Raw genomic sequence first — 14,196 nt, forward strand, 5'->3', positions numbered from 1 at the left:
TGGGGCAAACAATCACAAAAGGCATGCTTTTATCTTTTACCTAGATTTTTCTCATTTCTTTCAAACGTCACATTTTCAAAATCTTCCTCATCCACTTTCTTTATTACGAGTGCAAAGAAGATTGCAAGAAATATCACCTGTGGTAAAAGGTATTAGTGAATGATGATGTTTCTTTTCAAATTAAATAGCATGTAAGCATGCGCTTATAAATAATGATCTTTACTTTACTGACTCTTTTAATTATGAAATAAACCATGAGATGAACCTATCTAAAACACAAAGATTCCAATGGAAATACTGGGCTAATAGTGAGTTACAAAGAGGGAATGACATCTTCTTCTCACCTTCAGGGGCTGAATGACGAGGATACTTTGAAAAAAGGAGACAATCATGGACACCAACCAGCTTGCAGAGCGTTCCTTCCCAAATTTCAAGCCGTACAGCATTGTGAAATATCCTGAAACAAAACTGCTTGCGATCATAAGTGCCCAGCCAACAAAAATGAACCACCATGGAAGCCCTCCGTGACAACACCCTCTTTTCTTCTTATTATCATCACCATCAGTGCTGTCTTCAGGGCTCAACCTGGAGGTGAAAGCGGTGAAAGAATATAATGAACTTAATTATAACCTCTCCTCTGAAGTGTTAGTACTGCATTCCACTTGAGTAACAGATGTAATTAAAGTGGACCTTCCACTAAAAGTTTTTCCCTGCTGTTTTTGACATAAGATATGTCAATATGAGTTTGTGAACTATGGTAGGTTTGAAAACTATGGAACTTGTCTGCTGTATGCAATTCGCCTTATTCACCTGGCGGCCATTTTGAAACTCGAACGAGGCTGAGGGGTACACAAACCCGGAAGTTTGACTCCGACGCATACGATCTATGGAAGATTCAGCAGCACCAGCAATGGAAACTCCAGTGTGGACCACCAACCTTTCTTGTTTGCCAGAATTAACAATTCAAAATGTGGAGCAGTGGGCCAGTACCGACTGCTCCACGACACACACATACACTGAGTGTGTGCAGTGAACCTTCCTCAACCCTGGATACACTGCTCCAAGAACTGAGCAACTCTTATCTTATGAATGTTAATACTTAGCTTACCTTATCACTTACCTGATAGTTATACTGTCATTATACTATCATTGTCAACAAGCAATAGCAACATGCACCTAGCGCTGTCTGGCTTTGCTAATTTGAAACAAGATAATACTGTATTTGAGTAGATATCAATGAGGCTTATGTGATATTACATCAACTAGAGATAACATGTTAATGAGATAAAATCAACATGTTATTTTCAGTCAGACAGGGAAAGGTACATCGTTGATAAAACTCATAATGAACATTTAGCAAGCTGGTTTAAACTGTGGCACTGCTCTGCGAACTGAGCAGTTTGCCCACTTAGCACTATGATACCTGTATGTTGTACGGTGACTCATTTTTCCGCACCGAGGGAAAAGACCTAGCCCTCACAAATATGTGTGTTGGGCTCCTATTAACTGTCGATTAAATACATGTTAAGTTTTAAATAAAATCAAACATAGTACAGTCAACAACTCCATATCACAGCTAAGCTTACTACCCCTAGCTGCTACACACTAGCAGAAACTGAGGTAAATTAGCGTCCATTCTTACCTTCAATGTCGTGGATAAAACCTTCGATCCAGTTACTGTATCCTTTAATTAACACCGCCCGGGGGATGTTGCAGTCGGTACTGGCCCACTGCTCCACATTTTGAATTGTTAATTCTGGCAAACAAGAAAGGTTGGTGGTCCACACTGGAGTTTCCATTGCTGGTGCTGCTGAATCTTCCATAGATCGTATGCGTCGGAGTCAAACTTCCGGGTTTGTGTACCCCTCAGCCTCGTTCGAGTTTCAAAATGGCCGCCAGGTGAATAAGGCGAATAGCCAATTAAAGAAAACAGGCGGAAGATATGGGCCAATCTGAAGTCTCCATCAGTGTGTCGTAGCAAAGCTTAAGTATTATTCATGGCTCCGCCCACTTGGGTTATAATCGCCCATATCATTTTTGACAGAACCAGGAAGAACGAAGTCCGGTGACTAGCAGACCCGCTTTTCAGACGCAGAGGAATTGTGGAGCTGTTGTGGGAGTTGAGCCGCAAGCACAATGCTTGCCTCGGAAAAGCAGCAAGCTAACGCTATAAACGCTAAGCTTTCAGGCTGTATGCCCGCTAACTTTACCGGAACTGTGCAGAAATACGGAGATGGTGTTTCATCACAACAGGGTAACCTCTTAAGCCCAGACGCAGCAACTTGTAAGAAACAGCGTCTCAGGGCATGTTAACATTTAACAACCTATTAATGTGGCATACCCACTTAACGGGAAGAAACTCACCAGACCATATTAACCATTTTTACCAAAACGAAACATACTTCCAACACCAAGCGTCTAAATCAGCGCTGAACGAAAACGAGCTAACGCTACATAGCACCGAGTGAGCTACGGCGATGTTTTTACTTCATGCTATCTGCACAAACCACATATCATGAAGCCTGAGATTCCACGGATTCCATTGGTATAAGTGTCATCACTGTATGAACAAAACTCACTGAACTAGCAGCCAAGGAAGAGCAATAAAACTGCTTCAGTTTACAGAGTCTTAGCTTTAAACAGTCTTTGCTGTTTGTGATCAAAAGTTGTGTTCAAGGTCATACAAACGCTGCAGAAGGTCATACAAACGCTGCTGAAGGTCATACAAACGCTGCTGAAGATGAAGGTCATACAAACGCTGCTGAAGATGAAGGTCATACAAACGCTGCTGAAGGTCATACAAACGCTGCTGAAGGTTAACCCGATGTCTCTGTGTCATTTTGAAATGATCACTGATAATCTATCATTATTTATGTGTAATAAACTGGTACAGCGCAACAAGCGATGCCATTTTTTCAGTTTTTTTCATGGGCATTTGACAAATCTCTAAGCGGTTGACCAATCACAATGGAGTAGCCAGCTAACCAATCAGAGCAGAGTACGCTTTTGCAAAGGTGGGGGCATGGGCTTTTCAGAGCGTTTTCAGACGGTGAAAAGTGGTCATTTATGTACAGGCAGTGTGAGGAAAATAAAGCGCTTTTTCAACATTGAATGAAAGCATGAAAACATGTCATAGTGGAGCAACAAAATACATATATGGACCTGAAAAGTAGCATGATAGGGGACCTTACTATACTACATACTATGTAATGTCGAGGTAAGTGTAAGCCAATTATCCGCAGATTGTGTTTTTCTTCATGAACAGTTTTGTGGAAAAAAGTTCTTCTACATTGTTGCTGCCATAGATGTATATGGATAAAACAAACATTACCACTCTCATGGTCAAGCTGAAGCTAGAGGTGCTTAAGTCAGCTTGGCTTATCATCAATAGTTCCACATGTAAGTAACTGACTGTCGTTTTCCAAACATACAGTCCAATATGCGAGTTGATTACATTTTTTTTTTTGACAAATCAAGAAATAAACTTTAAGGCAAATAGTTCTTCACACTGGAGACATTTTTAAAGTGATTTTGATATCTATATATACACTGTATATATAGATATAATCAGGGCAGGGGAACAATCACAAAAATGTGGGAAAACTGATTGTTCATATAGAATAAAAGAAGAAACAGAACATGACAATCCACAAGTGTTGTCATTACACCAAATGACTTCCTTACTTCTTCAGTTTGGGTTCTTCTGGGTTGTTAAAGCCGAATGTAAAGAGCTGATCTTCGAGGAAGAACTTCATGCCGTGGACCTGCTGCAGAGCCCGGCTGTAGCTGTGTGGGTTGGGGAAGCTGGAGGGTCCCAGCATGCTCAGCTGTTTGTCGATGTGACACAGCTGCCTGTACAAATACTGGGTTTTGTTGCTCTTCTTCTGAATCCCGTCCACTGTTGACCCATGATGCATAGTAGGACTGTTCTCTGAAAATGTACATAACTTCTGACTTATAGTTTGCTACTGGTGTCTGATATTACAGTTACTGGATGTTAGCCGTAAGCTAACCAGCAACGGATGCACCAACCCTACATCTGGAGTGAGCTTGTGTGTTTTCTTTCCTTTCTACACTTTTTCTGATCAGTGTTCAATAATATTCACTAAGGGTTATTGTAATGGGTAACCCTAACTTCAACCCTACCTAAGGATACATGCCAAAATGTAACGTAAATTAAACCCTTTTCCATTTGCTTCACAGCATTTTTGTGTTTAATTGTGTCATCTGTCAACATTTGAAGATGGACTATTTTTAATCCTCTAAATGTTGTGCTCGGTCTGAAAACAAAGTGGACTTTACAAAGCTGTATTTGATGATTAGGAAACAATCTCCGGCCGGTTTCACAATGGATGTTAGACCACTTTGACATTTTGCAAATGCTGTCATTACAAATGACAGCTGAAAACTCTGCACAGTAACTTATGCATCATTAATGGCATGTACATTTATTTTTATGTGTATAAAAGTTTGTGAAAAACGTTTCCATGTCAAATGTAACACTTTTGAAGTAATGGCTCCAGTGCATGCCATTTCATATCCAAAGAAAGCATCAGTATTGTACATATCTTTGGAATTATGGTGTAATGTTTAAAAAAAAGTGAGGGGCTTGTAGAGATATTAAGTGAAGTGAAGAAAACGTAATTTACCAGCAAGATCATTACATCACATTAGCATCGAATGTGAACATAAGCTCTCTGTAAATCAGTCTCTGTTCAAAATGAAAATAGTTGTCATGATCCTTGTTTTGTGTTTGTAGTTTCCTGTTTTATTTTGAAAGTTTTCCCTCTGTGTGTCTGGTCTAGTTTTACTTCCTGACTTTGGTTTTCCTCGTGTCTGATTGTCTCATTGTTGTCACCTGTTGCCCTCCTGTTTCTGCCTCCCCTCCCCAGCTGTGTCTTGTCTTATGATTAGTGCCTTCGTATTTAGTCCTGCTTTCCCTTGTGTTCTTTGTCAGTTCGTTGTCGTCCATCATGTATCAAGTCAAGTATTTTTCATGTCCTGGATTTCCTAGCTTTGTATTTTTGGTAACTCTCTTTTTGTTGAAAGTAGTATTCAACCTCCTTGTGCTGCACTTGGGTCGTAATTCCCCCAAACCTGACAATAGTATTGCATACAATGTTGCAGAATCAATCATCCATGTCCTGTACTGTACTTACCAGCTAGCTGAGGCTGGGCGGTGTCACTGGTCTTGTTATTCATTTTGATGAATTGCTCCACTGTAGAAAGGACAGCATTGATATCAACTTGTTGTGCAGGACCAAACTCGGACTCTGTGCATGGGATGTTGCTTTTCATGGTCTTTGACAGAGATTGGGCAACCCTTTTTATATTCTAAGGAATAAAATGTTGAGATACAAAGGTGTTTATACTGTATAAAATCACTTACAATACAATATAAGGACGCATTTGACATTACATCAATTTGAGATAAATGATTGACTCATTCATGCTTTTGTTATAAATGTTGATGTTGAAGGGTAATTATTTTGAATAGCTACACTACTTATCACATGGAGCACCTACCATAATGACAGTGTCCAAAGTAACATTGACACTCATGTTGGCGGTGTTAGTTTGAGAGAAAAACAACCGTTCAGCATCTGTTTTTTTTGTCTTGCGCTTGCAACAAAATGTTTCCCTTGGACGAGTGTTTCGGAAGATGCTTACAATGAGGATGTTAACGGGAAACATAATGAGGGAACTTTGTACTCCGATCATGAACTGTTGCCATGTAAACTCAAAGAGACCTGAGGAAAATGAGAGTGAGAGTTAGAGATAAAGACATTGTAATGGACATTTGCAGAACCTTTCAAACGTTTCTGTCATCCACAAATGTGTTTTTGTATTTTGTCTTAAAAAGCAGTTTATTGGCCACTTATTTAATTGATAATTGTTTTGTTTGGTCCTACGTACTCAGGAGTACAATAAAAAACCAGGTCAGGAAAAAGTCTCCAATGCTTTGATAGTAAACTTCACTTAATTAAAAATGTGTTGTACCCATGTCCATGGTCTGCTCAGAGGGATCTGTTGGGATGCCATAGAACATGACACTGGTAAGCATGGTACAGAGCAGCAGGGTAAAACAACAGGAAACCCTCTGCACACAGGTGAAGTTGCTGCTCGGTGGGCGATTGATCACAGAGTACCAGAGGTGTCCATCACTGAAATCCTTTGAAGTCTTCATAAAGAACAAGTTACTGAAAAATAAAGGGGTAACGCTTTGAAAAGAAACACTTAAAACTTTCATGAACTACCAATGAGTGCATATTAACATAACATTTTGCTTAAAATTTAGAAAAATATACAGATATCAACCTTTAAATACTCGCCTATTGCATATAAGTACACTTTTGGCTCCTTATTAGCCATTATAAGGCACCTAAAAGCATATTCTGCACGGCAATTCACCAATAAAAACTATGCCATCAGCTAAGAGTTTTCCTTCAGTAACCTTCTCATCCCTGCTTATTGATAGTAAGTACTGTAAACAAGATGCTGTGGGTATTATAATAATCATCATCTCCTAATAATATAAAGGTAATTATAGTGGAAATGTAATAGTACGGTGTACTTTTTTAACAAAATTGTGTCCAAAAACTTAATTTAATAAGCTCAAAATGATGTTCCCCATTCTCTGAGGTCCTGGTTATATTTTAAATGTGTTGTTTTTTTCTTTGTGCAGTTAAATTTATATAAAGTTCTGTCAATACTGTTTAAAATGAGTTTATTGAATGAACAATATGCACTTTTTTAATTCATTTTAATATGAATTAGTACAGCTTGGAAAGGAAAGGAAAGGTGTCCATCCACAGAAACTTCCTGTGGTGATTATATGGATTGTGAATGTTTGTCCACCTTGTTCTCGTACAGTTTTGTGTGCATTTGATTTATACAGTCCAAACTATAATTTACATAATACATTAATTTATCAATAATACTAACCCAGGGTCATTGAAATTTGTTTTTCTGTAGCATTTGTTATTGTTTTATGCGTTAAAATCAATCTGAATCTTCAACATAGTCTCTTGTTGTCTTTAAAACAAATATAATAGTTGATCAAATATAAGCCTGCCTTATCTTCAGCCCCTCCTGTCTCCTATGAAAATGTGTATGTTAAAGGGGTAGTACAGAATTTTGGACATAGGACCTCATTTCCAATTTAGCCTGTGTGCTATTTTTTAGAAATAAAACTACCCTTGGATCGCATCGCATTTTGAGGGACTAGTGTCTCAGCAGCAGCGTAGTTCATACTTTGTTCCCTGTAGCTGGTAGTAGGCTACGGCAGCGGCTGACTGATATTAGCTGCTAATTGGCTACCGGCTCTATTAGCCTACAGTTTATTTACCTGCCGCTGCCATTGCTACAGAAGCAGAATACAGTGCACGAAGGAATTTTATTAGACTAACCAATCAACAAGATATGGCCACCTTTGAAAAACATACCTTGCCTAGTCATTCGTTTACAATGCAATGCTTCAATCCCACTGTACTACTAGGTGTCCCGACTGGAGTGCGCTTAAACTTATTTTTCGGCGCAGCTTCGTTACTACACAACAAACCGGAGCAAAGTATAATTCCGCCGCTGCTGAGAAACTAGTCCCTCAAAATGTAACGTGATCATCGCGATGCAAGGATAGTTTTATTTCTAACATTATTCTATCAACACAGACATTTACATCGATAGTCTGGCGTTTTAATTTATTTGGGTGTACTGTGGAGTGGGTAAGACTGATGAAACGTGTTAAGAACGGTCTCCACTGATAAATAGCACACTGGCTAACTTGGAAATGAGGTCCTATGTCCAAAATTCTGAACTACCCCTTCAATATAAAATGTGATGAACTTGAAATCTTTCTTCTGTGACTTCATACCTCACCTTGCCATAGCTATTTGTATTACTATTCAGTTCAACTTGCATCAAATCTCTAAATAGGCATAAAATATAAAACACACAAAATTGTGAAATGTTAGGCTCGGCGTGTGAAGTGATTATAGCAGGCATACTTTACTCTAACTCATTTGAATTGCCTTTTGAATCTAGAAGGGGTTTATTTAATTAGCCTTTAAGGGTGAATTTGCCTTATTTTGCGTATTAACTCACACTTTTGTCCTTGGCAATGATGCAATAAAAAGTCAAATGTAAATCTGAGGACCACCTGGGTTAGATCGTTTTAATCTTTTTAATTTTATTCTTTCTGCTGGTATGTGGATTTAGTCATATTTCAAAAAAGAAAGCATCCTGTGAGTTTGACATTATTTGAGAAAAAATTATAATATCCTTGCAATTTATCATTCCTCTTGTCCTCCAAGTGGAATAAAAATCCCCTGTTTCAAATTCAGCCTTAAAACTTCAACAGTGTATTTGCTGCTGAGTACCATTTCCATTTAACCTCACCTGAACCTCTTTAAATCCATCTCTGTCGAAACAGGAAAGACTTTATCCAGGGAACAATCACCAATATCCAGGGCCAGCCATGAGTTGCACAGAAAATAACATTTCTGCTCTGTCTGTAAATCCTGCACCATGACATTCCCGACATACCTGAAAAATAAGATTTAAGGAATGTTAACATTTTAAACAAACAAAAAAGGTCAAAAAGTACATCAAAAACATAAATCGGAAAGTAAGTCTCAACAACAAAAGAGAAGGAGATAGAAAGAAGTCATCAGCAAGGCCAGTATCATTTCTATCCAAGACCTGTTCCATGTGCACTGTGTTCTAGGTCATAACATTCAAAGGAATTTCATGGCCTATATTTAAGCTTGCAATGATGTGGAAATGACACATATTTAGGATGTTTTTTTGAGTGGTCCTGACATTTGTAAATTGGCATACCATGCAGGATGGCTCCCTGAGTTGTTGTGCCATAGTCTGATACCCTGCAGGTCTCCCAGAGAAAAGGGCGTAGTTAGCAGGAACAAATCCACCGCACCTCTCTCAAACACACATTTCTTCGAGTCCGTTAGATGATGCGGTTCACTGCTTCCCTCTGAACCCATCAGCGTGATTGTCACCTAAAACAGTTCAGTACTATGTATTTAAAACTGCAAAGAGCAAAAGGTGAAATTCAACCACTTTACTTCAATGCAAACAGGTTAATGGAGGGTTGGGGGTTAAGAGGACCTGCGCTTTGAGTAATGACCAATAACGATTTCTCTTATATTGTCCTTCTCTTAACACATTAACACAATCATCTTGCGCAATTACTCTAGCAATGACTGGATAGACCTTAGCCTTTAAATGGGTTGGAAATGTTCAATTATTAAAATTTCAAAATGATGCATTGTAAAATTCCAAACACTCAGCATAGCAAGTCTTGAATATGTGTTGAACTTGAAACATGTAAGTCATCAAAGAGCGACAGAAGAAAAAGGTTAATGATCTGCTGAAAGTATAGTTTAAAAAGTAAAAAAAATGGAATTATTAAAACTTAAGTAACATATTAGTATAATATATTTTAAATCCACACTGTAATTAGTTTCTATCGTTCAAGGTGACGAAACTAAAAAGCTCAACTAAGAAAGTTTTAACAGCTAATATGTTGGCAACATTTGCATTCATTTAGAGCATTAAGTTCACCATCTTACAAAAGTCTAATATTCACTCTTCTTTTAGCTCTCTTTTTATGCTGGTTTTCATTTCTAAATTGTTTCTTTGCAACATTATAATAATGAACTCCTCTCAATAAGATCAACCATTTTCCTGAGTGAAGTTCAGAAAGAATGAAGAACTAAGATATCAATCACTATCAAAGAGATGCGTACCGTCCTTACTCGCTCTCCACAAGGATTGTTTAGCAAAGCTCGATCAGACCTGATTGCTCATAATACTCTGACAATATAACTGAATTGTTTGTTCCGGTGCCTACAGATTCTGCAATAATGTTCGGAGAGAACAACAAATCGTGTGTATCTCAGCAGGATTCATTTTTCAATGCATAATATTTGCTTGAAGAGCAGAGTCTTTTCTGCTAATCGTTAAATTATTTCCTACGAACTGATGGCACATTTACCTCAGAGGAAGTGGCGGCTTTTCTCCGATGCCCAGTGCTGACACTCAACAGGTAGCGGTACTCATCCATCGGGTAGTTGTCATCAAGCACCGTCACCTTCACCTGCCAATCAGCCAACAACATTTTTCTTTAGGCTGGGATTACATTAGTTTTAACAAATTCCTGAATTATACTTTGGTACCTTGACCGTGTCTTTAATGTCTTTCCGTCGGGCCCACACAATCACCAAGAGATAGGCCCCAAAGAGTGACGCAACAAAGCAGACAACCAAAGGATTCTCGGCAAAACTCGCAAACAGCTCAGCAGTGCGTGACGGGTCAACGAGGTTGGGAGTTACAAAGAAAGAGCTCCCAAAAAAGGTAAGGTGGTTGCAGAGGCACTCTGTGACCAAATGTGTGCTATGAACACCAACCTTTGAAGACACCATCAACTTTTACTGTCTTTAAAGTTTTGGGAAAATATAACACATTACAGAAAGACTGAAACGCTGTTCTTACCTTGCATCCATCAGTGCTCCAATCCAATTTTGATTCATCCCAAAATCTACATGCAGTACTGATGGAGGTAAATGTTAAAGTTGCATTGATGGATTTTATACCAGGTCCTACAATGGGCCTAACTACAAGATAGTGCACTCCGGTGTTTCCCTTTAAATCCTTTGGTTCTAGTAGCCAAGTGTATCTCTCCTCTGGATGAGACAAAGGAAAAAGTAATCAATAAATGTATCAATAATCAAATTTAAAAAAGCATAAAAGTAATTAAGAAGGGATATGTTACCTTGTGTTGCACCATCGTGAGGCATCTCCGTCATCGCAACATTATTTATTTCAGTTGGGAAGTCCATATATCCAAGGAGGATTTTGAACGGTAAAGGATCATTGGAGGGCACCATCTTTAATAGACATAGTTTTTGCATCCAGGAAACAACAATCATCAAACACCGTTTATTATTTTTGTTAGCCTTAGATATCATAATCGAAGAAAAAATGCCACGACTAGCAAAACATTTTAAGGGACCTTTAAAACCAGCGTAGAATCAGCTGAAGCAACATCTATGATCATTGTGCTGAAGTTCCCCAGGTGTAACACTGACGAGTTCACCTGCTCTCCAACAGGCCTTGGCAACAAAATCTGTGGACCAGGGAAATTGCCAGAAAACAGATCCAATACGTTTTAATTTGTGGTAATGAGAGACTCGTAAACAACATATCCACACTGCTAACATGACCTCACTTTAGACTTTCAGTCTGTCCTCTATTGTATACACTTTGCTATTCAATGTTTTCTTTTCGTCTCACCAGTAAAATAACCATAAACCATGTTATAATGGGAAAAAATCTGGGTTGTTTTTCTTGTTATTGAAAGTTGTTATTGGAAGAAAAAGGTTATCGAAAGAACACACTGCATAATGTGTTATGAACACTTTGAACATCACATCAGGGAATCACTGGATGCAAAGTAGGATGAGTAATAATCTCAATTTTGTATGCATTACAGCCGGTTGTGTTTAAGGCAGATGAAATAAATATAAGATATAAGAGAAAAACACAAGATGCCACAATTATGTACAGAGCTATATGAATTGTTTTCAGGTCAGTTAATATGAAGTGCAATAACTAAACAAACTGTACAATCGTTTTCATCATAATCCCTCTGATATGCATATGCAAGGTTTTACATATATACACTTTTACACGAAAAACATAGAGGTTCTTACTTTATTCAACTGTTAATGAGATATTCAAATCTTTGTACACACTGGTGGAAAATAATTAAGTACATTTACTCTCTCTGTACTAATGAGCTACTTGTACTTTACTCAACTATCTTCATGTTCTACTACATTGTTCTTTAAGTCATCAACATCTCATAGGCAAGTATTATACTTTTTACTCCATTACATTTTACAGCTTTTGTTACTTTGCATATTTAAATTATTTATACAAAATATAACCCAACGGATAATATGATACAAATGTATAGGCTAAGATAACACTCATACAATCAGGCTTATTTTTACTTGCTTCAACAATAGAGATGAATGCATCATTAAATATAATTGACTTCCATAGTATATAAGATTCTGAAAATGTCTCTTCTGCATAATACAACTATAAATATATTGAGTAGCAATTTTCTGATGCTGCACTGACCTTAATATTCTCACTTAAGTTCTCCACAGCGATACTAGAGCCATTTGTTGTTGTGAGGGATAGAGCTGCTGTTATTCCACTGATGTTCCCTCCCTTATTCCAGGAAAAGGGATTCTTGTCCATACTTAGCATCTGTTAATGTATGTGAAGGGAAACATGGTTAAAACCGTGTAAGCAGGTCAGAAGGGTTAGAAAACTTGAGAAAAACATACAATCTAACATGCACACCATCTAGCCCCCTAAAACTCAATACACTCATTCGATGAAAGAAAAAGCCCCTTTAACAATCTCTCAAGGGGGAAATTCAGATATCAACAACGATGAAGAGGCAGCCATGATTATAGCCCAGGAGGGACCTCTCTGAATGCCGGTCCACATTCTGTATTTGGTTCTTATCGGGATTGTGATTGTTTTTCTACTTTTATTGCTAATTTATTAAGCTGCGCTCCTTCTGGTAGAAAGGGATTTTTGTTCAAGGTTGAACTAAAATCTGAAGGACCCAGAGGATTCTGGGCAAACCAAAGAGTTGAAGGAGGAGAGCTGGGTCAAGATTGAATGACAAATTAGATGCCGCATCTCCCCCGTCTTGAGATCACACTAGTAAGGGAATGGATGAGCTGACGGGTGAGCAAGGAGTCAGACAGAATAACTGGAGTGTGTTTGAATGTGCTTTTAAAAAAAAAGATGCACCGGGATATATCTGATATTACCAGAGTTGGGTGTAACGCGTTACAAAAGTAACGGAGTTACAGTAATGTATTACCTTTTGCTGTAACTCAGTAAAATAACGCATTACTAATGAAATATTAGTAATATAATACCCGTTACAATTCTCAGTAACGCAGTTACAACACATTTTAACCCGAAATGATGTGGTGTTTAGTTTCTAAGAATTCACAAACATCGCGAGACATTTCGACAACAGAGAAATAATTGTGCCGGTAGAATAGTATCTCAGTAAGCCTGTTCACTGTTGGTTAAGAGGGCTGCAGAAACAGATTCGCGATTGAGAGCTGCTTGTTAGCAATGGAGAGCTGTAGGCTCAAAATGGAGAGCTGCAGGCTCGGAAAAAAAAAAAGCGACACGAGTGCATGCAGGCCAAAGCAACAGAAGGTCACTTTATCTCTCTGTCTGCTGGTTGAACACCGAGAAGTTCACAGACTCGTGGCAGAGTGTTGAAGATATGCAGCCTCTGTCCTCTGTGGAATCGCCGGCTTTTAGAAAGCTTGTCAGCCAAATCCCCGTTAACACACCAATGACAAGGTGAGCTAACGTTGCCATATAGAGACACTGAGAGACATAATGTTACCGGTATCACATATTATTCAACCTACTTAAACTGAGCATACGTTTAATTTCAGCATACTGCCATAGATAGCTTTAATTCATGAGCTGCAATAAACTACATTTTAGCATTTAAAGCCATACTTTTGCGGTTATTTTTGGGGAAAGTAACTCAAAGTAATGCAAAAGTAGTGTAACACATTACATTTCAGAGACAGTAATAATGTAATATAAGTTATTATTTAAAAAGACAGTAATAGGTAATATGTACTGTATTACATTTTGGAAGTAACTTGCCCATCACTGGATATCACCATGAGTCCACCAGTGGCTTTTGAACTATTCAAACAACCTTTTTATCAACAAAGTTTCCATCAACAACACTTCTACAACGTTTCATTTAATGGCTGCAACAAGGATTGCACCGAGAGCTTCGCCATGTTTCCACCATAAGCCTGAGTCTTCACAGTCCCTGTGCTGTGGAAAATGTCCTGCCTTGTTGCTGTGCCTAAGGTGCCGTGTCCTAGTGGCTACAAGGACACTTATTGCACATTTTTACTAAATATAATATTTATTTATGTATTCTTATATGGTGCAACTATCACAAAACCGAATTCCCCCCTCGGATTTTGTCATTTGAGTCACTTTTTAGCTGCGTCACATTTAAAAGAGCAATACAAGAACATCAGTTTTAATCACTGATATATGGAATCATGGTAGTAGCACATATTTTACCTTTCCTGA

At 38.3% G+C, this 14,196-nt stretch overlaps 1 protein-coding gene across 1 annotated transcript in view; it reads right to left on the reverse strand.

The window, feature by feature from the left end:
- Positions 1-14,196, reverse strand: part of LOC134866921 (polycystin-1-like protein 2) — a 45,252-nt gene that overhangs the window by 15,451 nt on the left and 15,605 nt on the right. Inside the window, 14 exon segments of the mRNA XM_063887135.1 lie at positions 41-137; positions 345-585; positions 3,685-3,931; positions 5,160-5,334; positions 5,527-5,750; positions 6,001-6,200; positions 8,398-8,544; positions 8,839-9,017; positions 10,016-10,117; positions 10,197-10,427; positions 10,513-10,703; positions 10,793-10,907; positions 11,033-11,146; positions 12,169-12,300. Coding sequence (XP_063743205.1) covers positions 41-137; positions 345-585; positions 3,685-3,931; positions 5,160-5,334; positions 5,527-5,750; positions 6,001-6,200; positions 8,398-8,544; positions 8,839-9,017; positions 10,016-10,117; positions 10,197-10,427; positions 10,513-10,703; positions 10,793-10,907; positions 11,033-11,146; positions 12,169-12,300 — 2,395 coding nt within the window.

This window comes from Eleginops maclovinus, chromosome 7 (assembly GCF_036324505.1).
Source record: "Eleginops maclovinus isolate JMC-PN-2008 ecotype Puerto Natales chromosome 7, JC_Emac_rtc_rv5, whole genome shotgun sequence".
In the NCBI taxonomy this organism is placed as follows: Eukaryota; Metazoa; Chordata; class Actinopteri; order Perciformes; family Eleginopidae; genus Eleginops; species Eleginops maclovinus.